The sequence below is a fragment of the Homarus americanus genome, unplaced genomic scaffold, assembly GCF_018991925.1.
Source record: "Homarus americanus isolate GMGI-L3 unplaced genomic scaffold, GMGI_Hamer_2.0 scaffold32063, whole genome shotgun sequence".
Lineage (NCBI taxonomy): Eukaryota > Metazoa > Arthropoda > Malacostraca > Decapoda > Nephropidae > Homarus > Homarus americanus.
In genome coordinates, this window is record NW_024753223.1 from 232,665 (window position 1) to 257,283 (window position 24,619).

The 24,619-nt window shown below is 38.7% G+C and overlaps 1 protein-coding gene across 4 annotated transcripts in view; it reads left to right on the top strand.

Moving 5' to 3' along the window:
- The first annotated feature begins 6,731 nt into the window (after positions 1-6,731).
- Positions 6,732-24,619, top strand: part of LOC121855302 (BTB/POZ domain-containing protein 9-like) — a 37,317-nt gene continuing 19,429 nt past the window's right edge. Inside the window, exons 1-5 of one of the 4 annotated variants that reach the window (XM_042350180.1) lie at positions 6,733-6,828; positions 9,823-10,087; positions 14,762-14,891; positions 16,050-16,280; positions 20,726-20,884. In XM_042350180.1, the coding sequence (XP_042206114.1) occupies positions 9,906-10,087; positions 14,762-14,891; positions 16,050-16,280; positions 20,726-20,884 (702 nt within the window). In that variant the 5' untranslated portion in view covers positions 6,733-6,828; positions 9,823-9,905. Of the gene's footprint in view, positions 6,829-7,116; positions 7,171-9,822; positions 10,088-14,761; positions 14,892-16,049; positions 16,281-20,725; positions 20,885-24,619 lie in introns of those variants that run through there. The other 3 variants (XM_042350183.1, XM_042350181.1, XM_042350182.1) reach the window with 3 other exon arrangements.

Sequence of the window (24,619 nt, forward strand, 5' to 3'; positions counted from 1 at the left end):
TATAATAACAACCTCTAATACTCCACTAACAATTCACCAGTACGCCTCTGACCCACTATCCATACATCTTTCAGTATCTCTAAAGAACAATAGGCTGCTAGAAAATTAAATTAAACATACTAATTGTAAATTAAATGATTAAATGAAAAGCAAGTATAAATGGTACAGTACAAATAAAGGTTTATTAATCGCTTACATACATAATATATTGTAGAACTGCTTCTCTCTAACTGATGAAATTTAAAGTTGTACTGTTGAGCTAACCACAAAGTTCTGGAAGTGTAGTTACCTGTCCATCATGGACTGGAGATGTTGAGGGTGGCTCATCTGGGGTAGCTGAAGTTGAGGCTACAGGATTTTCACGTACTGCTCTGACTTGCATTCTTCTTGGCTATCTTCCTAAACATATCCAGCTGAAGCTGTTTCATGTACTTTGGTCATTCTCTGATTAATTTCTCATGCATGTCATGAAACTACATTGCTCTTACCTTTGATTAAATCACTGGACAACTCAACTGATCAATAGCAAGTTTCATCTTAATCACTTTCATTGTTTTATCAGGGTTTACAACCATTTCTACAATTCAGAGTCAGAATAGTGATGGACAATAGGTGCATCTTCATCCACTCGGCCAGATTTTCTCGACTTAAGCTTGCTGCTATACCCTTGGCAATGGGTTCTGTAACATTTCTGGCATACTCCAGCAACTCATAAACAACTTCTTTCTCTTTTTATACACAAAAGTCCAGTAAAATCAGCATTATTTTCATCAGGGCATTTCACCAGAATTAAGGCAGGCCACAATTTATGCCAACCTCTTTTTACCATTGATGAGTCCACTATATCCCAGGCATTGGAGATGAACCAACGCATACTTTGGATGTTAAATTCTCTAAAGAAAGTCTCAACAGGGTCGGGACGGGATAGGTTTGGTTTGGTCGGGTTATATCAGGTTAGGTTGGGTTGGGTAAAATTAGACCAGAGATATCGTTGTAGACGGCATGCTATCGTAACACCATAAAAAGTTCTTGTATGGTTTTATTACTTACTATCATCCAAAGATCTTCTATGGAAACAAAAACGAACATAACCAAACAACTGCTCCTGGTGTTACCCGCCTGCTGCAGTATTACCACAAATTTAAACGACAATGTACAGGTTTGAAAGTTAGGTTAGGTTAGGTCACGTTCTAGTAGGTTCTGTGCATTCTCACTTCCATTTTCGTGTTTGGTATCATATAAATATTATCTCCAGAAACTTTGGTTCAAAATCATAAATTATTTCTGGTATAAACCTTCACTCAGCTCACTATGGTAAAAATTTGTTTTATCCCAATTTTCCCAATTTGTATTAGATATTTTTCTGATGTATTTTGGTTAGGTTAGGTATTATAGTGGACACTGTTGTAGTTTGTGGAAATATATTAAAAATTTATATTTTTAAAATAAATGCGACTTAACATTTGTGGGCAAGAACAGACCTAACCAACCAAACAAATGTACCTAACCCCACCTAACTTCCCCGGTATATTAAACAGAAAGAACTTACTATGATATGGTGATATTTGAGGCATTTTCTGGACGTGAGATGAGACGGCCGCATCGGTGCTATGCAGCCCTGGCGGGTTAGTCTTATACATTAACCAAAATCTGAAATACCTATTGGGATAAAAACGAATATTAACCCTATTAATTTCTGCAAATTCACCAAATCGTCGACGGCAACGAATTATTTCTTACTACAAGCACCAATATAAACCTCACTAATATCAAGGCAGCATAATATATAAAATGACAGTTTATCTTTGCAATTACTTTTTCATAAAACATCTTCACCTAAATTTCCATTTGATGACGGAATAAAACCCTCGGTACTACCTGTTGGGTTGACAAACTTCCATGGCAGTGGTTAACCAACTCTAACATCACATGTCACTTAATTATGAAAATAAAAATACCCACAATTTACTCACCACAGAGGACAGTAGCGATATGAGCTTATGTTTAAATAACTTAGTATAAATATACTAAAAATGTAATCACCACACAACAGCCAGTCACGATACGTCCTTCCCTCACGCCTCACTCGGGCACATGACTTGCTAGTGACGTCACAATGGTGTGTTATACCAAGGAAGGAATATAGTGCATAGAGAAACTTGTACTACATGCAATTAACATTCAGTCCCTGACTGCTGCATCATCTCTCGATTTAATTTTACCACAAATATATTTTAGTTCGTCATAGAAAGCGTGTTGTTGTCTAGAGGACGAGTTAGTCTTTAGCGTAGACTCCTGTTAGGGGAGAGGAGGAACAATGGGAACGTCTCCAGCACAGGAACAATGTAATAGTTTTTGGAGTCCCTGAGAGCCAGGCGGAGGGAACCAAGAGTAAGATAACACACGATAAGATGCAGTTTAAGAATATTTGTACAGAGGTTCTGAAGATGCCATCAACCCCTCAGGAAGTGTAAGAGGATGCACCTGGGGCATACCAACGGTAAGGAGGCGTATAATATGTCCCAATGGGATGAAGAAACTGCACTATTTGAGACTTAATGTGAGAAGGACCTAGGTGTGTATGTTGACAATGAGCTGAAGTTCTCGGGCCATTGCGAGAAGAAGGTAAATCAGGCAAATAAATTATTGGGTCTTATAAGAAGGTCGTTCAGATATCTAGATGGTCCGTCCCTCGCAATGATCTTCAAGAGTGAAGTGCTTCCCCATCTGGAGTACTGTCACCCCGTCTGGTCCCCGAGATATGCTAGGGACTGGCAGTTGGTTGAAAATGTTCAAAGGAGGGCCACCAGACTGGTGACTGCACTTCGGCACCTCAGCTACCCTGAGAGATTGGAGCGCCTGAACTTGCCTAGCTTATACTACAGACGGGCAAGGGGTGACCTAATTGAGGTGTATAAGCATCTCAAGGGGCACTACTCAGTCGAGTGCCCTTACTTGGAGCTGGCAGACGCTCGCCCCACAAGGGGTCACAGCTCAAGATTGAAGAAGCCGCAAGTCCAGAAAACTGTGAGGGCAAACTTTTTCGGAGTGAGGGTTGTGAACTCTTGGAACAATCTGCCAGAAAGTGTTGTGACGGCACCGAGTGTGAGCTCTTTCAAGACAAGACAAGACTTGACCAACACTGGAGCGGGTTCAGGTACATTCAGGAGCCGGTGCATGCCCAGTACTTGCCAACAGTGCATAACAGAGACGTGACCGATCGCCCAAGCGGCTAACGAATCAATCTTTTGGTGAAGAGGATAAAAGAAAAAGAAAAGTAATTAGAGACTTGACCAATCGCCCAAGCAGCTAACGAGTCATCAGTGGTGAAGAGGATAAAAAAAAAAAGGATGTGAGGAGGCTGGGACAAAAGCAGGGGGACAAGCCTCACCGCCTCAGGATCACACTAGAGAGTGAGGAGGAGAAATGGGAGGTTATTCGGCAGGCAAAAAACTTAGCAAGGAGCGAGGCATTTCGGAGTGTATTCATTCACCCAGATCAAATGGTAATGCAGAGGGAACAGCACAGGAAGCTCCTGCAGGGCTTGATGCAGAGAAGGGAGGAGTCGAGGAGGAGCGGGGTTGGGTGTACATGGGTTGTATTCAGGGAGAGAGTGGTGGAAGCAAGTGTGCCGACACAGGGCCAGGGGGCAGCAGTGCACCCTCTACCCGCTCTACCCCCCGCCCGGGGGGTTTCACCAGCTCTGCCTATCAACCGGGAGGAGGCGAGCACCTTGTAAACAATGACATTTCTAACCACACCCTGCAAAATACAGTGTACTTAGCAAATGCTGCAGCTTCTGAGAATGGGGCGGGGGGTTACTACTAAGAGCAGAGACATTACTGAGAACAAATTCAGGCTTGAATGTCATGTACACTAATACTGACACGTTCCTTGATAAGGGAGAGGAGTTTGAAACACTACTGAAGGTACACCAACCAGATATTGTAGGTGTCATCGAACTGTTGTACAAGAACAGGAGAATCGACCCAGAGAAATGTGAGTTCAGTATTGCTGGATATGACTCATTTACGAACCTTTCTCAAGAAACCTGCAAGAGGGGTGTGGTTATCTATGCTAAGCAAGACCTTGGAGCCAGCCAGGCGAGGGTACAGGGAGAGGATGTTTTTGAAGAGTCCAAGTGGTGTAAAATTAAACTAAAGGGAGGGGACTTACTTATTGTCAGGTGTACCTACAGATCCCCAAACTGTGGCCCACTAAATCAAAGGAACTTAAGAGCCTTAATAGACAATGCGGCGATGTTCAACCCTAGCCACCTCCCTATCATGGGGGACTTTAACTATGACGACATCGACTGGAGAAACGAGTTCACCCCAAATGAGTTGAATAACCCTGCTACTCTTTATGTAGAAACTCTGAGAGATAATTTTCTGTTCCAACATGTTAGAGACCCAACACATTACAGAGGGGAGCAAACACCCGAGCCACTTGACCCCATCAAAACAAACAAGGAGGGTATGGTGGCCAAACTGGAACACCTTGCCCCAGTTGGCACTAGTCACCATATAGTGTTGTCATTCAGATTTAACTATTACCTAGTTCTAGATAAGGCCAGGCCAAGGTGCAAATATTACAGGGGAAATTACAACAGGATGAGGGAAGAGATGATGGGTATCCCCTGGCCTGACTCGTTAAGACACAAGAACGCAGACACTACGCTGAATATCATAACTAGTAAAGTGACCTATTTGATTGATAAATATATACCCAAGACCAAACCCAGTGCCTCTAAGAATACGAGGGGGTCCCTACACATGAACCATGCGGCGGTCGACAAAGTTAAGAAGAAAACCCAGAAATTCAAGACGTGGGTTGGGTCAAATGATGAGGATGTATGCAAGAGCCAGAAACTAAGCAAAGATAGAATGTAGAAGGGCTGAAAAGGAATTCCAGAGGCTGGTTGGAATCGAGGTCAAGTCAAACTCAAAGGCGTTTTACCGCTATGCAAAGTCGAAATTAAAATCGCGAGTAGGACTATGACCTGAGGCTTGAAGATAGCAGTTACGCAGATTCTGACCAGAATAAAGCTGAGGCATTGAATAGCTTCTTTTCTTTGGTGTTCACAAGAGAGGATGCGATTAACCTTCCTGCGTTTGAGGACAGACGGTTCGACACAGCACTGACCCACAGTGTGTTCACATAAGAGGGTATTAGAAATAAACTGTCAAGGTCCATAAGAGTCCCAGCCCTGACATGGTGCATCCCAGAATGCTAAGAGAGTTGAGCAACGAGCTTGCCGAGCCCCTGAAGATCCGGTTTTGTAAATGCCTGGATGAACGAAAGGTCCCCAGTGAATGGAAAGTGGCCTATGTGAGTCCTATCTTCGAGAAGGGAGATCATCACTCCACGAACAACTATAGACCGGTGAGCCTGACCAGCATAATATGTAAAGTACTTCAGAGTATTATCAGAGATGCCGCGATGGAACATCTAGTACGAAACAACCTTGTAAGGAATTGCCAACACGGTTTTATGCCGGGGCGCTCCTGCTTAACACAATTGCCCAAGGTATTGAATATTTGGACCCATATTCTGAAATGGAGTGGTAATATCGACAATATTACCTAGATTTTGCCAAGGCTTTCGACAGTGTACCCCACGAAAGGCTGAAAATCAAACTGGAAGGGTACGGAATTTCGGGAAATGTCCTAGCGTGGATAGAAGACTTTCTACATGACCACAAGCAGTGTGTGGTAATTAATGGCACGAAATCATCATCCGTACCTGTCACAAGCGAGGTACCACAGGGCAGTGTATTGGGCCCGCTGTTGTTTGTTTGTTTCATAAATGAGATGCCTGACGTTGTACATTCCTCCATACAAATGTTTGCCGATGACGCCAAGTTATTTAGGGAAATCAAGAACCAAGCGGACTTTGAAGAGCTGCAGAAGGACCTCTGTGGGCTCCAAGAATGGTCGAAGAAATGGCTGCTGAAATTCAATGTCACAAAGTGTAAGAGGATGCACCTGGGGCGTACCAACGGCAAGGAGGCGTACCATATGTCCCAACGGGATGAAGAAACTGAGCTATTTGAGACTTAATGTGAGAAGGACCTAGGTGTGTATGTTGACAATGAGCTGAAGTTCTCGGGCCATTGTGAGAAGAAGGTAAATCAAGCAAATAAATTATTGGGTCTTATAAGAAGGTCGTTCAGATATCTAGACGGTCCGTCCCTCGCAACGATCTTCAAGAGTGAAGTGCTTCCCCATCTGGAGTACTGTCACCCGTCTGGTCCCCGAGATATGCTGGGGACTGGCAGTTGGTTGAAAATGTTCAAAGGAGGGCCACCAAACTGGTGCCTGCACTTCAGCACCTCAGCTACCCTGAGAGATTGGAGCGCCTGAACTTGCCTAGCTTATACTACAGACGGGCAAGGGGTGACCTAGTTGAGGTGTATAAGCATCTCAGGGGGCACTACTCAGTTGAGTGCCCTTACTTGGAGCTGGCGGACGCTCGCCCCACAAGGGGTCACAGCTCAAGGCTGAAGAAGCCGCAAGTCCAGAAAACCGTGAGGGCAAACTTTTTCGGAGTGAGGGTTGTGAACTCTTGGAACAATCTACCAGAGAGTGTTGTGACGGCACCGAGTGTGAGCTCTTTCAAGACAAGACTTGACCAACACTGGAGCAGGTTCAGGTACATTCAGGAGCCGGTGCATGCCCAGTACTTGCCAACAGTGCGTGACAGAGACGTGACCAATCGCCCAAGCTGCTAACGAGCCGGTCAGTGGCGAAGAAGATAAAGAAAAGGATAGATAATTGGCTGGTCCGTCACCATCATCAGAGGTTCCTCCCTCGTCTGGTCCCCGAGGTATATAAAGATTATCAATTGATTAAAAAATTCCAAATGAGGACCACCATGACCGACCAGTGACGAAGAAAATAAAATATATCAAATAAACAACCAATTAATACCTCCTTCACCTCATTAACTAGTTACAGAAAACGAGCCTAAAATAAATAATTAAATACAACCAAAAAAAAACTTAATAACCTAATTAATAGTTTAGTTTATATCATATTAATAAGTATTTAATTTAAAACAGAAAATATAGCTCAAATATAATAAATATCATCAAACACAGAAGGTAATAATTATCATGGCGTCTGTATACAATAGAGACGCAGGTAACACATTCTAGAACTTACACAGGTAACTTACTATATTAAGAGGGTAATGGCATGTTTATCTTGATATTTAGAGGTTATATCATTATTTTTTAGTTTATTATGGTCACTATCACCTACAAGAGACAGTTGAGTTTTATGAATGTATAGGTAATAGATATTTTACCTTTAACAGCTAAAATCCTATTAGTAAGGACAATGTTTTTCTACCATATTTTTTGTTAATTATTAGTGTTTCTTTTTTAGGTATTATTTTATTTTAGGATATGGCGTACCCTAATGTTTTTAACTACTGAAAAATTTATGTTAGTTTAAGCTAGGCCGTCCTGGGTCAGAGTCCTCGGCTAGGGGTTAGGTTAGGTTAGGTTAAGTACTGACTACATTACATATATAGTCAGGGGGCGGTAGGTTAGGTTAGTGCTTTGTGTACATAAAATCATTAAAAAAAATTCCTGCATAAATTTTGCTGTTTTATTTACTGGAGGATGTTGATTTCTCTGGAAAAGATGAAAAAAATTCATGCTTGACGATGATTGAAAAACATTAGTTTTTTTTCCACAGAAAGAACTATCTCCATTAATAAAAGCAGCAAAATTCATGGAGGAGAAAAATGTTTTTGCTGGCAAAATCGCTCGCACCACTTAAGTAAACGTTTACCCTACTAACTCTATTTTGCCATGAGTGTGCTCTGATTGGCTAATCGTCCATTACCGGCGAACAACACAGGAACTATATTTGACCGTGAATGACGGCATTTGGCATTTATTTCACCATGAGTATCGCTGTGTAGCTATAAACATACCTATGACGACCCGTGGTGTAATGGTCGGCATGTTCGTCTCGCAAGCGAGCGGACCTGGGTTCTATCCCCGGGCAGGGTGAAACTATGGGCATATTCTTTTCCCCATTTGCCTCTGTCTACTCAGCAGTAATTGGTAACCTGGATGTTAATCAATTTGCAGATAGTGTTCCGGGGTAATGGTTAGCCAGTGCAGTTGGCGAGTTGTCCGGTCTTCTCGGACTATTCCTTGACACTGGGTCGTGCAGCTCGTTAACTCAGGGTGTGGTTGTTGTGTTGGTGACAGCTTCTACACCTTAAACAAATTCACGCCTAGGTGGCCCTAGGGCTGGTCATCCTCATTACACAAGGAGCAACCATTACCATTACATAAACATACCTAACCATATTTCTGTTGTGCATGGAAACTTATTGTAATAAAAGAGGCAACATTTGCTAGAACCTAATAGAACCTTACCTAACCAACCCTAGGAACTACCTAACTTTGGTGGTATTTTTTTCCAAGTTGCCCATAATGTCCCACAATATTTTAGGGTCCAGTTCTAGTTATATGTCGTCATTTTTAACAAATTTTCTTAGTAATGTTTCCTTTGCAAGTTAGTTTGGTTAGGTTACCCGGTTGTTGAGTTGAGTTAAGTTGGTTGCTTTGATATGAGCTATGTTGTGGGTCTTGGGGGCAGAGCTCCCCCATCATCTGGGAGTTCCAAGGGGGGCTGAGCCCCCCCTTAATTAGGTAATACTATATACAGTATATATTCTGAACAATGGTGGTTAGGTCAGGTTAGGCTTAGTTAACATAGAAACTGATTTTGAGAGGAAACTTATTTTTTTCTGATGGGTTTTGGTGTAATTCATTCGAATTTGATAATAATCTTTTGCCAAAACTTGGCTTGAATTCTCAAATTTTGGCCTTTTTACTTCTTAAAAACAGAAAATCCTAGCCAACTTTGTTCATTTATATCGCATACCATCACTTGTTTTTGCTTGCCCCTACACACAAAAACCTCTGTTTTTCACAGGTCCCCAAGATTGTCAAACTCAAGAACAAGTCATTTGCAATATAAATTTTAAAGTTGCTGGATGTTCATGTGTATGGAATACAGTACAGTAGTATGAAACAAAACATTTGATACAGTATGTAAACATAGAAGTTGGCATTTACTGGTAATGTGTTAATGTACATTAGTATTCATGACAGAAAATGCAAAAATATTACACAAATTGCAAATCTTCATCACTGGGATTTTTGTGGGATAAGAAAGTATTAATTTTCTATAAGAGACTTTGGCTAACCTGCAATACTTTTCAAAACTTACATTACTAAAACAAATTGCATGATTCAGGCTTTCTTATAGCATAAAGATTCAGAATTATTTTGTTTTGTGTGACAAAAAACATTCTCTTATGCCTTAGTTGTTATGCATTACTGATAGGGAACCGTAGTTTTAACTGAGCTAATGAACAGTGCTGTATTAATCCTTGCCAGGGCCAGAGACTACTTTTTGGCCGGTCTCAACATGAGTGCCTCCTCCAGATCACAGGTTCTCTGAGGTTGAGTAAAGAGTCTTTTGTCTCTATCTTATTTATATTTATAGGTGAAGGAGTTATATTAATAAAATGCATTTTTATATTTCTAACACATTCTCACGGGCATACACCATCACAACAGCCTCACAGACTCTCACACCTTCACACCAGCATCACACCCTCACACTATATCCAGACAGCTAATTTTGTTTGTAAAAAGAGAAACTGTATTAAAAAAAATTATTCAATATTTTTGTGGTCGGTCATGATCTGATGGCCAGAGCAAATACGTACCCCATTTACCTCTGCTATTATCCGCTGCTACTAATGAAGGTTGATTTAAAATTTCAGGCATGAAGAGGACCAGCTGAAGACACTTAAGTATTTCTAGACTGGTCCTTAACTGTGATCACCATTCTAGTGTTGAGTGAACCATGTCTAACATCCACCTGGGTCTTCCTTACCCTGGTGGAGTAGTCGATCACTCCAGCAACCTGGCGCATGATATTGGTGCTCTATATCTCAATGATGAGTACAGTGATGTTACTCTGCAGGTTAATGGACAGATATTTCGTGCACACAAAGTCATACTGGCAGCACGCAGTCAATATTTCAGGTAAGTAATATACAATACATAAACTTTTGTTCTGTCATTTATTGAGATTTATTATTTTTGTTATGTTCAAAATTTCAGTTTCTCTAACATTAGTACAGTATTGTATATTACTGTATACTCAATCTGCAGATTTGCAATTTGTGATTTGCCAATTCACAGTAAATATAATTACAGTATGGTACAAAATATTCATAGTCCATTCAGATTTATGCCTCCCCCATTATAATACACTTGGAAATACCTGTATATAGAAATACCACTGATATCTCTGTTAGGCGGAACAATTGGTGCAGAGCACTTTCGGGAATGAGAGATTTCTGGGCAACGAGGCGACTCTCAAAGCTGGAAAAAACCCTCATCCCCAGAATTTTCCGGGTAACAGAAAAATTTTCTCGGAAGTCCAGAAATTGTGCATTACATCATCTCTCAAACCTGGAAAAATATCCCTCATCCTTGGAATTTTCTGAGTACTGTGAAAATTTTCTCTGAATTTTCCAGAAAATGTGCCCCTCGGAAAATTTCAATTCCGGCTATCGGAGAGTTCCTGTTAAGAGGGATTCTGGCTAATGGAGATATTACTGTATTGTGCTGTGTAAGGCTTTCTTAATGGGAAATCATAACATTACTGAAGCTAGTTGGTAGAAAGGAATTCAGATTTCAAGCTTGTGTTTTCACTGTATTTTGCATAAAACCTGCATCAAGATGTTATAAAGCAAATACAGGTACAGTACAATAAACCATAAAAGTTCCCATATTAGAGGAGATAAAAGTGAAAAAAGAAGAGATAGGAGGAGGAAGGAAAGGATGAGAGGAAATTCTAAATATATCTTTTCCTCTATGTCCCTGTATTTGTATTGTATTGTACAGTATTTCATGTAGATCCACAGTGGAAACGTGGGCAGGGAAACAGTGGAGCACCTTAGCTTTCGTCTTTATGCAAGACATCTTCAGAGGCAACTGAAGATGTCTTGAATAAAGATGAAAGCTAAGGTGCTCCATTGTTTCCCTTTAACTGTGTGATTTTATCGAGATGGTACAGTATGTGTGTACAGTATCGTTCGCTTAAAGGTAAACATGTAACTCGGCTAATCTGCTCAAGAAAGATTTGGGGTAGCCTCACCATGCAATTTAGGTGTGATTCATTGTGCTTTGTCAAATCAGTACCATGTGTAGGGTATGGTAAAATCATTTCAAATTTACTGGTTCAATATACAATAGGTCTGACAGTCCCCAATGACTCTCCCAGACCTATTGTATTGTATATTGAACACTTTCAAGTTACAGTACTGTAACTACATGCTGTGTATGGAAATGTTTTGTATATCACTTTGGTATTTATTGGTGGAATGCATTACGACAAATTATAACCGCAGAATTATAAAGGTTTTACTGTTAATTTTTTTGAATATTGATATACCTGTACAGTTCTGTACATACTGCACATGGTTTAGAAATACAGTTAATGCAAATTTTCTGTCAACCTGAAGTGGGGATATTTTATTCATTAGGATAAACAAGGAAAATTACAGTGATGCATTGGGATAATTACTACAGGTAATGCTACCAGTTGTGAGTTTTATTAAAAAAAAAATTAAGAGAAAATGTCACTGCTTCTTCTTTCTGGTGTGTGTGACTAGGAGACAACCTAAGCTGAATGATGGCAAAACAGAGATTATTATCACCCGAGGGAATAGGAGGAGAGAGAGAGACGGCACATGATTTTTTGCTCTTTAAACTTTGGTGAAGTACAACTCGGTCCTGTCGATTCTGTTCATAATCATGGAGTGGACTTTGACTCTAACCTGAATATTAAAGAGCATATAAATTCAGTGGATAAGAGTTGCAACTTTCATATTCAAAATGTATGTTGTGAAACAGTTATTGGATGGACAGTGTCTTGTGGCACTTATTACATTCACTTATTTTGTCAAAGGTTGACTATTGTAACTCCTCAAGGATCTGCCTCCCTAATTATCTACTGAAGAAAGTTTAAACAGTGTTGAACAGGGTTGCCAGGCTTATTTTGCTCTCCCACCGAGGACTCCCACTACCCCATTCTTGCTCAAATTACATTGGCTTTCAATTATAGCTAGGATAGATTTCAAACTCTGCCAAATGACTTTTAAGGCACTAATGTTTGGTGAGCCTAAGTATTTGGCCAACCTACTAAATCCTCTGACCACAAGTTCTGAAATGATTTTGCGTAGTAGTGATGATCCCTCACTCCTTGAGAAGCCTAGAGCAGTACGGGAATGTTCTTTTGCTGCTCGATCCTTTTCCTATACAGCACCCAGATTGTACAACCAGTTGCCTGCAGCCATGAAGGAGTTGACTTCTGTGAAGGCCTCTAAGAAACACTTAAGTTTTTTTTTTACTTATTTATTTATTTTTTAAGCTTGTGATCCTGAAAAGGGTACAGTGATGGAGTATTATAGGGCTTAGGAAGTGTAACAACTTAAGGATATACGAACAGTAATTTTTTTGGCGATCTTTTTTTGTATTACTCTTTTCTTTTTTATTCTCGGGTCCTTGACTTTGTAGTGTTTCGAGCGCTATTGAATTCTTTGATTAGGAGAACTGGTGCTTTTGAGAAAACCCAAATATTATTATTATTTTTATTATTACTATTAATATTTGTATTAATATTATTGTTATAATATTTGGAGGTAACAAAGTAATAAATGTTGTAGAGTAAGCTTCATTAAACAGGACTAACTAAGGTTAGGTTGGTCTGACTGTTAACATTTTAAAGTTTTCTTGGGATTGTTTTCATGGGATACAAAGTAAAACTGTTGCAATTATTTTTTGAACAAACTACAGTAATCATATGGCTATTTTAAGAACATATACACTACATATAGCATTGTATCCAGTTGCATCCATCTTCCTTTAAACATATAAAAGATTAATACTTTATATTGAGCTAACATTACATTATCACACAAAAATATGTGTAGAGCCAGGGTTGGGAAACTCTGCCAATGGTCTCAGGGTGGCCTGTGACCATATTTGAATTCGGTGCTCTTTTTTTTTCTTTTCTTTTTTGTAAGGGAAGACTCGGGGTAGATAATTTGTTGATATATTTGGATGATATTTAGAGGATATATAAACACTTATAAGACTAATTTATGAAGGTGGAACCGCATTGGGACGTCATTCCAGAGTAGCGGCCATATCCATTAAATCTGCATATACAGGGTATTATTATTATTAACATCGAAAATAATAGGTGGCCCCTGAAGAACTATTATAATTTCAATTTGCCCCTCCGACCTCAAAGTTTCCCCACCCATGGTGTAGGGGGGGAATGGCCAGCCAGTTGGATTCATGGTAGCTAATGTAGTGTGATGTGTCAAATAGTACTCCAAATCAGAGTGAGAGATGTCATGTCATTTTTTGTTTAGTAATGATGCTTGTGTTTTACTCTCTCATTTTGTCCCAGCGCTGCTATAATAACCATTTGCACTTGTCAAGGTGATGAAATGAAATAAGATGTACTGTACTGTGCTTCATAGCAAAAAAAAAAAAAAAATTGCAGGATACCTTTAAGATATTACGAATTATGAATATTTGTGTAAGCTCCATTAAGCTCACATCATGCAATGATATGTCACCATGCCCTGTGTGACATTTCACAGTACAGTGTCTGTAATGTGTTTGTTGTAATATGAGAACAGTAGTATTCATTTCCACGCTTGTCTGGTAGTGCTGTTTCGTCAACATCTCCTTTTTGATGTATCCCTAGAAATAAATGTCTTAAGTACCATTTCACTGGTATTGTATTGAAAGTGTTACAGATGCAGGATCAACCCACCTTCCTGGGAATGCCTCATTCAAAAATTTTAAATGATATAGGACTTCTTGCCACAGTACACAATGTCTTGAGTGCAGTGTATGCAAAACATAAGTAAATAAGGGGCTTGCTATGCACCTCCCTTGGGGTGAGCCATATCCCATATGAACAGACAAATGTTTGTTCTAATCTGTTTGATCTATTTATTTTTTTTTTGTGGCTGGATTCAAAATGGATCAAGTAGCATTAACATGAAATGAATAGGAAGACCACACTAATTATGTAAGAAAATGGAATTTTAAGAATTATACTATTTTTCCTCTAAAAGATTGGACAAGCCATTTAGTGTTTAATTTATCCAGATTCTCATTAAGTGAAGTCTGCTTTAATTGCGATTTACTACAGTAACAGTATACAGTACTGCAGTAATAAAGTACTTCAAGTTACAGGTGTTATAGTATTTCCACGCTAACCTGGCCCGTAAGCCATGCCTTTCCTCTATAGCTACAAATGGTGGATTGGTTTCCCTGAGCGTTTTACCGCCCCTTGTATTGCAAGTATATAAGCTCGTATTTATATCGAATTTTTATGATAAATATTTACATTTTCTGACATCTTCTCTGAAGTGTTAATGTCTTGAAATCATTTCTATTTTGATAGTCCGGATATTTAACATTATTTTAGATAATAACAGGTCGGCTTACTAATAATTGTGAATACAGTTGTGTGTGAATTTTCTATGAACCAATCAGCTGTTAGTTTAGAAGAGGTGCGTGGCTTACGGGCCAGGTTAGTGTGGAAAGGGTAAACATTAATACATTTGATATTTAACTTATATAAAATGTATGATGTGAATTATTTAATTTATGGTTATGTTTTAGAGCCTTGCTGTTTGGTGGATTGCGTGAGTCTCATCAAGCTGAGGTGGAGATCAAAGATACCAATTTGACTGCTTTTAAAGTACTTTTGAAATACATATACACTGGGTGGGTCAGTCTCAGTTCTGAAAAGGTTAGTTCTACAATGTGTACACTGTACAGTAAGTGTTTATATCAAATATTGTGTTTCAAAGTGAGTTATATTTATATAAGTGATATAGTACATTACAGTAATGCTGTATAATAAATTTGGATTTATGTTTGAATTTTTTTATTTTTTTTCTTAACCTTTATGAATACTCTGTTTCATAAGTTACTTGGATGCCTTAATCCTAACACCAGGTACTGTATTCAGAATTAAAATTAAAAGAAATAGATTTGAAAAGCTGTGTTTAGTATTTTTTGCTCATTCTTGTGACTCATGTTGAACATTGTTCAAGCAATCAGACTACAGCATGTTACTGAATCAGTGAATCAGGTTCATATTTTTGTCAGTCTTAGGGCCATATTCTCAGTCGTTGTACCACCCGACCGATTGGGAACAGCGTCGGGTGAGGTCTTTCAAAGATGCCACAGACCTGTAGGCCGTCCCGATGGAGCGGGTTTGCTAGCGTGATCATTGGAACATTTCATTGGGGTGGGGTACCTGTCTGATGACAGTCCCGATGAATATAAAAACCCATGTCACCCTCCAAATTTTGATATATTGTGATATAATTTATTGAAAACTGATAGAAAATGAGTTTGTTGGTGACAGAAACTTTTTGGGGTGTTTGACGCTTGGGTTGTGGTAACAGTGAGCCATTCAGCTGATTTGGAAATATTGGTAGCCCTGCCCGGTACATCAAGATCCCTACCCATCGTATTGCCCGAAGCACGTTCTTGAATGATCTTGCCCCACACAAGCGTATGGTGCCCGATGGCCGGGTACACCATCGGGTATGACAACTGAGAATACGGCCCTGTATTACTGTACTTCATCTTCCATTATACTCCCTCAACTTAGGTTTTTGTTTGTTGTTTTGACCATTTGTCTCTTAATAATTTATGGAATTATTTTATTGATAGAAAAGGAAAGGAGTGTCCATGTAGGTAGTTACTGTACAGTATTTGTTTTTTCCTCATTTTGTGTTTTAACTATAAAGGGAGACTCTTTCCTTCTTTTTAATATCTGTCCTTAAGATCCATACCAATATACCTGTGAGTTATAGTTCCTTCATACCTCTTATCATTAGCATACCCTTGGACTGTATTTTACAAAATGGACTCATGAAATTGTATTAAATTTCAGGAAGAGACGGTATTAGAAATCCTTGGGCTTGCTCATCAGTATGGCTTCGAAGATTTAGAGTCTGCTGTTTGTGATTACCTGAAGGATGCTCTGTGTATTGCCAATATCTGTGTTATATACGACATGGCTTCTCTGTACAACTTGACAAACCTCAAGACTGTGTGTGAAGATTTTATGGATAAGAATGCTCTACCAATACTGAATCATGAGTCTTTTTACGCCCTTTCACCAGTACGTATACATTGTACATAAAGTATGGTTTAAAATAATGCTTGTTGATCCTGCAGCTTTATAACCAAAAAGTTATATTTAACTTTTGGATGATGTATCTGGTGTCATCAGCTAGCTAGTGGATGAAATTTGCATGTTGCAAACAGATTTGTCCAATTAATGATAATTCTAAAGGGTTAATTTTACTTAGTCACGAGGAATGTTTTTTTTTTTTTTGCATGGTTCTCTTGCAAAGCAGCCATACATAGCTAGTATGCTATGATAAGTATTGTTGTGCCGCTACTGTCTACACTTCCTGTTTATGGGATATATGATATTTTAATTTCGAAATTTGGATCTGTAGATTAGTTGGTTAGTTCTAGTTTACTTGAGTAATGTTTCTTAGTTAGTCTTTTCTGCTTTAATGATTAAGTTATAGAGTGTATCCCTGAAACTAGTGATCGTGGAACTAAGTTAGTTTTTAAAACAAATTTCAGAGACAAGCTGGTTTCCTACCTTCTTCGGTGAACTGGTGGAGGAACAGATATTGGTTGTCATTGAAAGCATTATGGACTCCTCCAAAACAAATCATATTCATTTGGACAGATGTGTCAAATCAAGGTTGGGTTTTCCATTCATCAGTTGAAATAGTGAACAAGGAGGTTTAGTTTTTAGCTCAGGGATGATTACACATTAATTTAAAGGAGCTTCTTGTAGTAACTCTTCTTTTCCAGGAACATGGGAGGTAAGCTTTGAGGAAGGAGTATCATATTCTTTATAGAAAACACATCTGTAATTGTCAAGGGGTCTCCTTGGATAGTGACTCCATAAAGTTGATGGGCGTACAAGAGTCACTGTCCAAATTTGGTTAAGAATTAGGCATCAAGGTCAATACTTAACTTATAATTACTGTCCTTATACCGCATATACTTGTGTATAAACCAACTTTTATAATTACTGTCCTTATTCCGCATATACTCGTGTAAACCAATCTCATATATAGTTTGACCCCTGAATTTTTGGTAAAAAAGCCGGAGCTTTTCATGTATCTATTATATAATTTGACTCTAGCTTTTGAGAAATACTGTACAGTATTAGGTATAATCCTAAGCATAATGTTTAGCAAGACACCAGTTTCAAACCGACGCATTTTGGCCATGATCAGCAACACAACAACTGACACTATAAACAATGTTAATAACTTTGAAACTGACAACCCACCAGTTACCAACTTCTGTGAGAAATAAGATAATACAGCATGACCTTATAATTGGCAGGATTTTTAATTCGTGGTCCTCGATTATTCGCGGATGACACCCTGGATGTACCCAAGAATGTCTGCGGGTAGTTTTAAAGTTGCCTGCATTTTCGCCTCTGGGTTGGCTAGATGGTGACGAAAGAAATTCTGTAAGTTTGATCTATGTATCAACCCAGCTGGCACTCAGATGCCATTTGTTTTAGAGACAGTAATTTTTACTAGGAAAAAATTGCCGGATGGCAACCCAACTAACTCAATTTCAATAACAAAGCATGGATTTGACTTGAGGGTAGACAAACATTTTTTCTACATTTTGATACATTTTGTTGTCTTGTTTCTCATTATTTGTGAGAGGATTTTCATATTCTTATTTATTTGTACATATGTGTTTTGTGTGTGTGTGTGTGTCTACACACACGCACATGTACAATACAGGTAAAAGAGATAATAGTCCTCAGGGCAAACACATAACCGCTCAGAACCTTTGAGATCCCTCGCTCCCCCTCTGCCAGAGTGAACTCTTAACACAAAGAAAATATATTCATGTTTATGTTTTTGACCTTCTTGAATTTACGAGTTGAAAAATAACCATAACTTAGCTGACAGTTTGGCCTGGAGTGGTAGGGAAAGGGCTAGGGGGATGTGGCTATAGTCTTGTGTTACTATCACAAATACAAAACCAATATGAAAACTGAAAAACAAAAATATATAAAGAAACACAAGGAATATTATCACAGACGTAACGTTATGTCCTATACGGTAAGTCAAAAGGCTGAAGCAAACTCACAACTCCCTGTACCTTCTTTCCCAGGATTCATAAACCATGCCACCTACCTTTTTATGTTATTTAACAATTGTGGTACTTCAACATTTGTATACTGTACACTCTAGATAATTATTAATAGATTGTTTGAGTGTGGTAATTACATCCATGGCGATACAACAGCTTAAGTCATATGTCGCCGAATTAAAATAAAGGCTTAAAATACTGGATGAAAAAATGTAGCTAAGACCATTAAGAAAAAGCTAAATGAAAGTTTAACACAACCGCCATTTGCATAGATGATGGCTGCTTCGCCTCAGCACTCACCATAATACCACAGCCCAGTTGGGTCACTGCCTCTGTCTACCCCCTAGCAAGGGACCCCCTCCCCCCTTGTACTCCACTTCCTCCTATAACTCCCCCACTCTCATGAACAAGGAAATGTTTATTCCCTTTATGTATTTGACCTCAAGATAGTTTAATTCATTTGCTGAATATAATAATGAAGAAAGTTACGAATATCTACCCCAAATTATAAGTTGAAAAATATCCATAACACCTCACAGCTCTGCTGGTAGGGACGGAGCTAGTGGTATATGGCTACAGTAATGAGTCTAACTTGGCAACATTACCGCCAGCGATGTTAACAGATGCAAGTGAAAGTAATAATACAGTGACCCCTCGTTTAACGAAATTTCGGTTAACGAACTGCCTTCCATAAGGATCTTCAATTCGGTTAACGAATTTCTTGCGAACCGACCTCAACATGTTTTCACTTGCACTGACCGGGCAACCAGCTTTAGTATCGGTCCGCCAATACATTAATCGGTTCTAGGGCTTAAATTCTTTACTATTTTAGTAAATATCAAGAAGTTTATACTATTCAATAATTTTAAAAGTTTAATATTCAATTTTTTAGTCATTTTAACAATTATTGAACATAATTGAAGGTAAAGTGACTAGTTTAATGCGCGGCATCCAGCCTCTTAACACAGCAAACAGGCGTTAGTCTCTCTCTGTTTTCACTGGAGGTAACATCTTGCTTGAGACTCTCTTCAACTAAACGCTTTTTTCTGTGTTTCCAAGCAAATTATTGGTCATTTTGAAATATATTTTACATATTGACAATATATAATGCAGTGCAGTGTTGATTTAAAGAAAATAATCTTGACATACACCAAGAGAACTAAAATTTTATGGGTGAAATGGTGCCATGGGGTGACTTCTCTTCCACCCCAATGCCTTCTCTTCTTCCTTCTCCTCCACCCCCATTCTAATTCCCATCATCATCATCATCATCCAGGAGCCTTTTACATACACACCTCAAAGTAAGTGAACTTTTCTACCATTTTTGTTGAATTTAGGAAATTTTCAGTGAGCTGGAATCAATTACCCAAAAACCCATTGAAACAATGGTTTCGGTTAACGAACTTTTCTGTTAACGAACGACCTTCTGGAACGGATTGAGTTCGTTAACCGAGGGGTCACTGTAGTTATAAATATTGATTTGTATTGTATCAGGTATATGTAGATTTAGATCAGCATATATACTGTATTACACTATAGTGAATGAGGTGCTGCTCTTCATACAGCAACATAAGTAAAGAATCTTTTTTTTTTTTACCAAGATTAGTCCACACGGGCACAGGTCACTGACCCACATCGGGGCCTGGGGGGCGAAAATGTAATAATATTAATACAGTACAGTAAATAACTTTTATAATAAAAAGTAAAATATAATAATAATGATAATAATAATAATAATAACAATAACAATAATAATAATAACAATGTTGTAATAATGATAATAAAGAAATACAAAGAAAAAAAATCAATAGTGAGAAATGCTATATTGTATGTATGTTATGTTGTCAATAGTAAGAGAAACAATTGAGACCCTGCAATTGTGTGTAAATGGGGCAGAAAGACAGATCAGCAACCTGGGACTTGGTCACAATATTTGTGATGCCATATAGCAGCAGGGTCTACCATTAAACAATACATTACCAGTATGCTTCCAATATCTTCCCAGGCGGTAGTACCTCCCTGTTTGGTAGCTGCCTACTACCTATGGTAGGCAAACCCAGGATAATGGAGCTTACTGGTAAGGACAGTCTGCCACGGGCATGTACCAGGTAGCTTTCATTCACTATAAATGACCCTCGGAAATGCATGAATTTTGACTCCTCAAAAATACTCTGCTTAAATACTTCAACCCCCTACTTTTTGCATAACAATTTTATCATAAAACATGAACTGTGCTCAGGTTTCTATGGTAAGTCCCATTAAGATAAATTTATTCATCAAACTTTTTTTATTGTAAACTGGATTTTTAGTTAATAAATTGGAGCTAGTGAGTAGTTATAATTAAGTAACATATCAAAAGCCTTCTTTTTAAAAGGTCATTTAGTATGTATGTGTAACTTCTCTTTTATTTCTTTGCAGTCAGCACTGAAAGCAATTATTGGAAGGGATTCATTTTGTGCTCCAGAAGTCCATATTTTCCAAGGTGTACATGAGTGGGTAGAGCGTAACTCAGATCTGACACAAGAGCAGACACAGGAGATTCTTGCTCAGATTAGACTACCTCTTATCAGCCTTTCAGTAAGTAATTGTTTTGTAGACAATTTGTACCCTAATAGCTGAAGATAGTAATACAATAGATCTCAAAATATAGACCACATCATGCTGTGGAAATTTTTAAATCATTAATAATGAATTTTTTTTTAGTAAATTATATGTTTTTAGAGCTGGTAGAATTTTTTTTCTTGCAGAGCCACCTCCATTTATTAATCCCCAGAGCTAAATGTAGATGAGTTATCCTCAAAGACTTTTGTCTAAAACCTTAATATGTATCTCAGCTCTCTTTTGGGTCCAGAAATGGAATAAGAAATGCAGTTTCTTTCAGTTTCCCGGGGGACAAGGCTGTGTACATTATGCACCCAAGTACATGTATAATCATTATCCATAGTTACTTTACCCCCTGGCTGGAGGAAAGGTGAAGCCAAGGTTGAAGAAAGGCCTGGCGAATGGGAATACTACAATAAATTATGCTTTGTGCTGTCATTATATATTGACATTTATAAAACAATTATAGCCCTACCAACATACCAAAACAAGTCAATGTTTTTAATCCTATTTTATACTTGTGCCTGTGTGAAAAGTGTTCCTGCGTGACTGTGTAGAGGTACTGATGTGTGAGCCACACCGTCATCGTGTCTCATCACCAAACTATTGAACTCGTGTATGTCTGTTTACCTGGCCTTTCTTCAACCTTGGCTTTGCCTTTCCTCCAGCCAGGGGGTAAAGTAACTATGGATTGTGACTGTACACTTGTGTGTGTGTGTGTGTTTGTGTGCGCGCGGATGCATGTACTAACCTTTAAATTGCACCCCCACCCCCGACCCCCTACTTTGTATGCACATAAAGATGACTGTCTAGAAAAAAATAATAGATATTATGAAATGATGATATTCTATGTGGAAATAAAGAATATTAAAAAATAAATGATATCCCTGTCCTCCCTGTGGCATATGAGTGAGAAGAACATTTGGTAGCAAAAACAGTGAAAGACTGATTATCAGCCTTTATGAGCAATAAATCACTCTTCACTTGTTTTTGATGTGGGCATATCAGACCTGATACTTCCCCTGCTTTATCACTGCTGAAGAGAATCATTTGATACTTGCTTGGGGTAATAAACATAGGATGCTTCCACTTCTTCTGAGGGATCTGGCTGGGCAGTATATTGTCCATGGTGGCTAGTGTAACCAAGCACAAAAAAGGAGTAGGTTCGCTTATCTTCCCGTGTTAGTCCTGACACCTATAGGGTAGTTGGTGGGGTTTTTTTATGGGTACAGGTATTAGTCCACCCGGGCACAGGTCACTGACCCACATCGGGGCCTGGGGGGCGAAAATGTAATAATAAAAATAATAATAATTCATAGTTCAGTACAGTACTGTGAATAAATTTTATAATAAAAAATTAAAAAACTAAAAGTAGAATAATAAAATACTTCTACAGTACTACTAATAATAATAACACTACTACTACTACTAATAATGATAATAAAGAACCATAAAGAAAAAATATAAAATAAAATAAGAAAAAAATCAAAAGTGAGAAACAATATATGTATGTTGTCAATAGTAAGAAAAACAATTGAGACCCTGCAATTGTTTGTAAATGAGTAAGAAAGTCAGATCAGCAACCTGGGACTTGATCACATTTTTTGTGATGCCATATGGCAGCAGGGTCTACCATTAGACAACACATTATACTTCCAATACATTCCCAGGCGGTAGTACCCCCCTGTTTGGTAGCAGCCATATATCATGTGGGGCCTTAAATGTTGGTGAGAAATGGCCTCTTGACAATTTAAGCTCAAAGCGTTACCTAAGAGTCACGTTAATAGGCGTGCAGAGCTGTTCAAGGTTAATCTAAGGAAGTTAGGATGATTATGTATCCCTTAAATATCAAGAAGTTTAAATTAATCAGTATTTGATCTTTTTGAACTAAAAATTTTATCAGTACAATAATCTTCCTGTTAGCCGGACTCTTCAATCCCTGGAACTATCTAATAGTTGGAATGTATTTTTGAGTCTTGAGAAATTCTGGGAAAATCTCTCCATTCAGAGCATAGGAATAAGTATCATGCACATTTCTGGAAAATTCTGAGAAAAACTCTGTTCAGGGCATGGAAATGAATTTTGGAGAGATTGCATCATGTTTCCAATGCAAAGATGCATGCCAGTAGGTGGGTAAACTCAGAGTGCTCTTGAACTAGGATTGGCCACTGCTGTCATGTGACTGCATGGGATGCCTATAATTGGCTGATGTATCTTGCAGCCTATCTTTTCAAACTCTTGCATCATGACATTCTTAGTTCATTGTCTGCTGGCATTGTACAAGCTTGTTCACTCGCTCACAGCTGTTTTTGCATACAATCTGTGTTGTGTACCAGCATATAATCAGCCAAGAATACTGTTAAAGCAATGTTAAAGTGTTAAAGTGATTACAGTTCTGTATTCTGTATTGTACATTAATTAAGTGTGAAAGTACCATATGTACAGTACAGCACATAGTGTATGATAGTGTGTAGAGGATGTATGTACAGTATACAGTGTGTGTGTACAGTCTCTCGTTCATGGAGGGAGAGGAGAGTGACAGTTAGCAATACCTGGTCCAGGACAAGAGAAGACCATCCCATATCCTCATATCACCATTTGGCCTGCCTGCATCACAAGTTGAAGACAACAGCATCTGCTGGTGAGTACAGTACAGGTAATGAATGACCTTTATACGATGGATCTACAGTATATACGATCGATCAGTTTTACAAAGTTAAAAATTTAACACCATTTACCTCTATGCGATGTCTCTGATTAGTTTTACTATAGTCGTTACCCGAATGCTTTTCCTGCATTGCCACTGCTATGAAAAAGTGATGTGCAATAACTCGCAATATTCTGAGATATGATGAAGCCGTCTCAGAATGTCATAACACGTGCAACCAACACGGAATGTGTGGGAGGTTCTGCCCGTCCCCAACGACTGCCTGGCTAAGCAGTTGCCCAGAGGATGGTTTGCATGTGGAAGAAGGTATTCTTTGTACATAAAATAATATAGTATGCTATACCAATAAATGTGAATAGCTAAATAAAAGAAAAGAAAAAATACAGTGATATCCCCGTTAGGCGGAACAATTGGTCCAGAGCACTTCCGGGAATGAGAGATTTCTGGGTAACGAGGTGACTCTCTCACAGCTGGAAAAAAATCCCACATCCCCAGAATTTTCCAGGTAACGAAAATATTATCTCAAAATTCCCAGAAAATGCGCCTGATTTTCATCTCTCAAACCCGGAAAAACTTTCCCCGTCCCCGGAATTTTCCGGGTATCAGGAAAATTTTCTCGGAATTTTCCGGAAAATGTGCCCCTCGGAAAATCTTTCCCAAAACCGGGGTACTTTGCAATCACAAAAAACATAACAAAAGTCACTTCACAGTCACCAAAAAAGAGTACAATCTGAAGGTTAGTGATGCCCTCACTATAAGAGAAAAAAACACATGATAAGTAACAATAACGATACTGACTGATAATTATCGTTGATTTACACAATCATGGGCAGACGTGATCACCATTGGGACTGTAGTGCACCGGGTGGCTGCGTGGTGGTGCGCTGGTAGATGACCCTGGCTGACATGTGCAGTGAGAGGTGTGTTCCATATTCTCTGTGTCGGCAAGTTTGGCCGTATGATGGCCTTTGAAAATGTGATTTTTTTATCATAAATAGGGAGGTGGTTATAAATCATCGACCTCGTTGAAGCAAAATATCGTA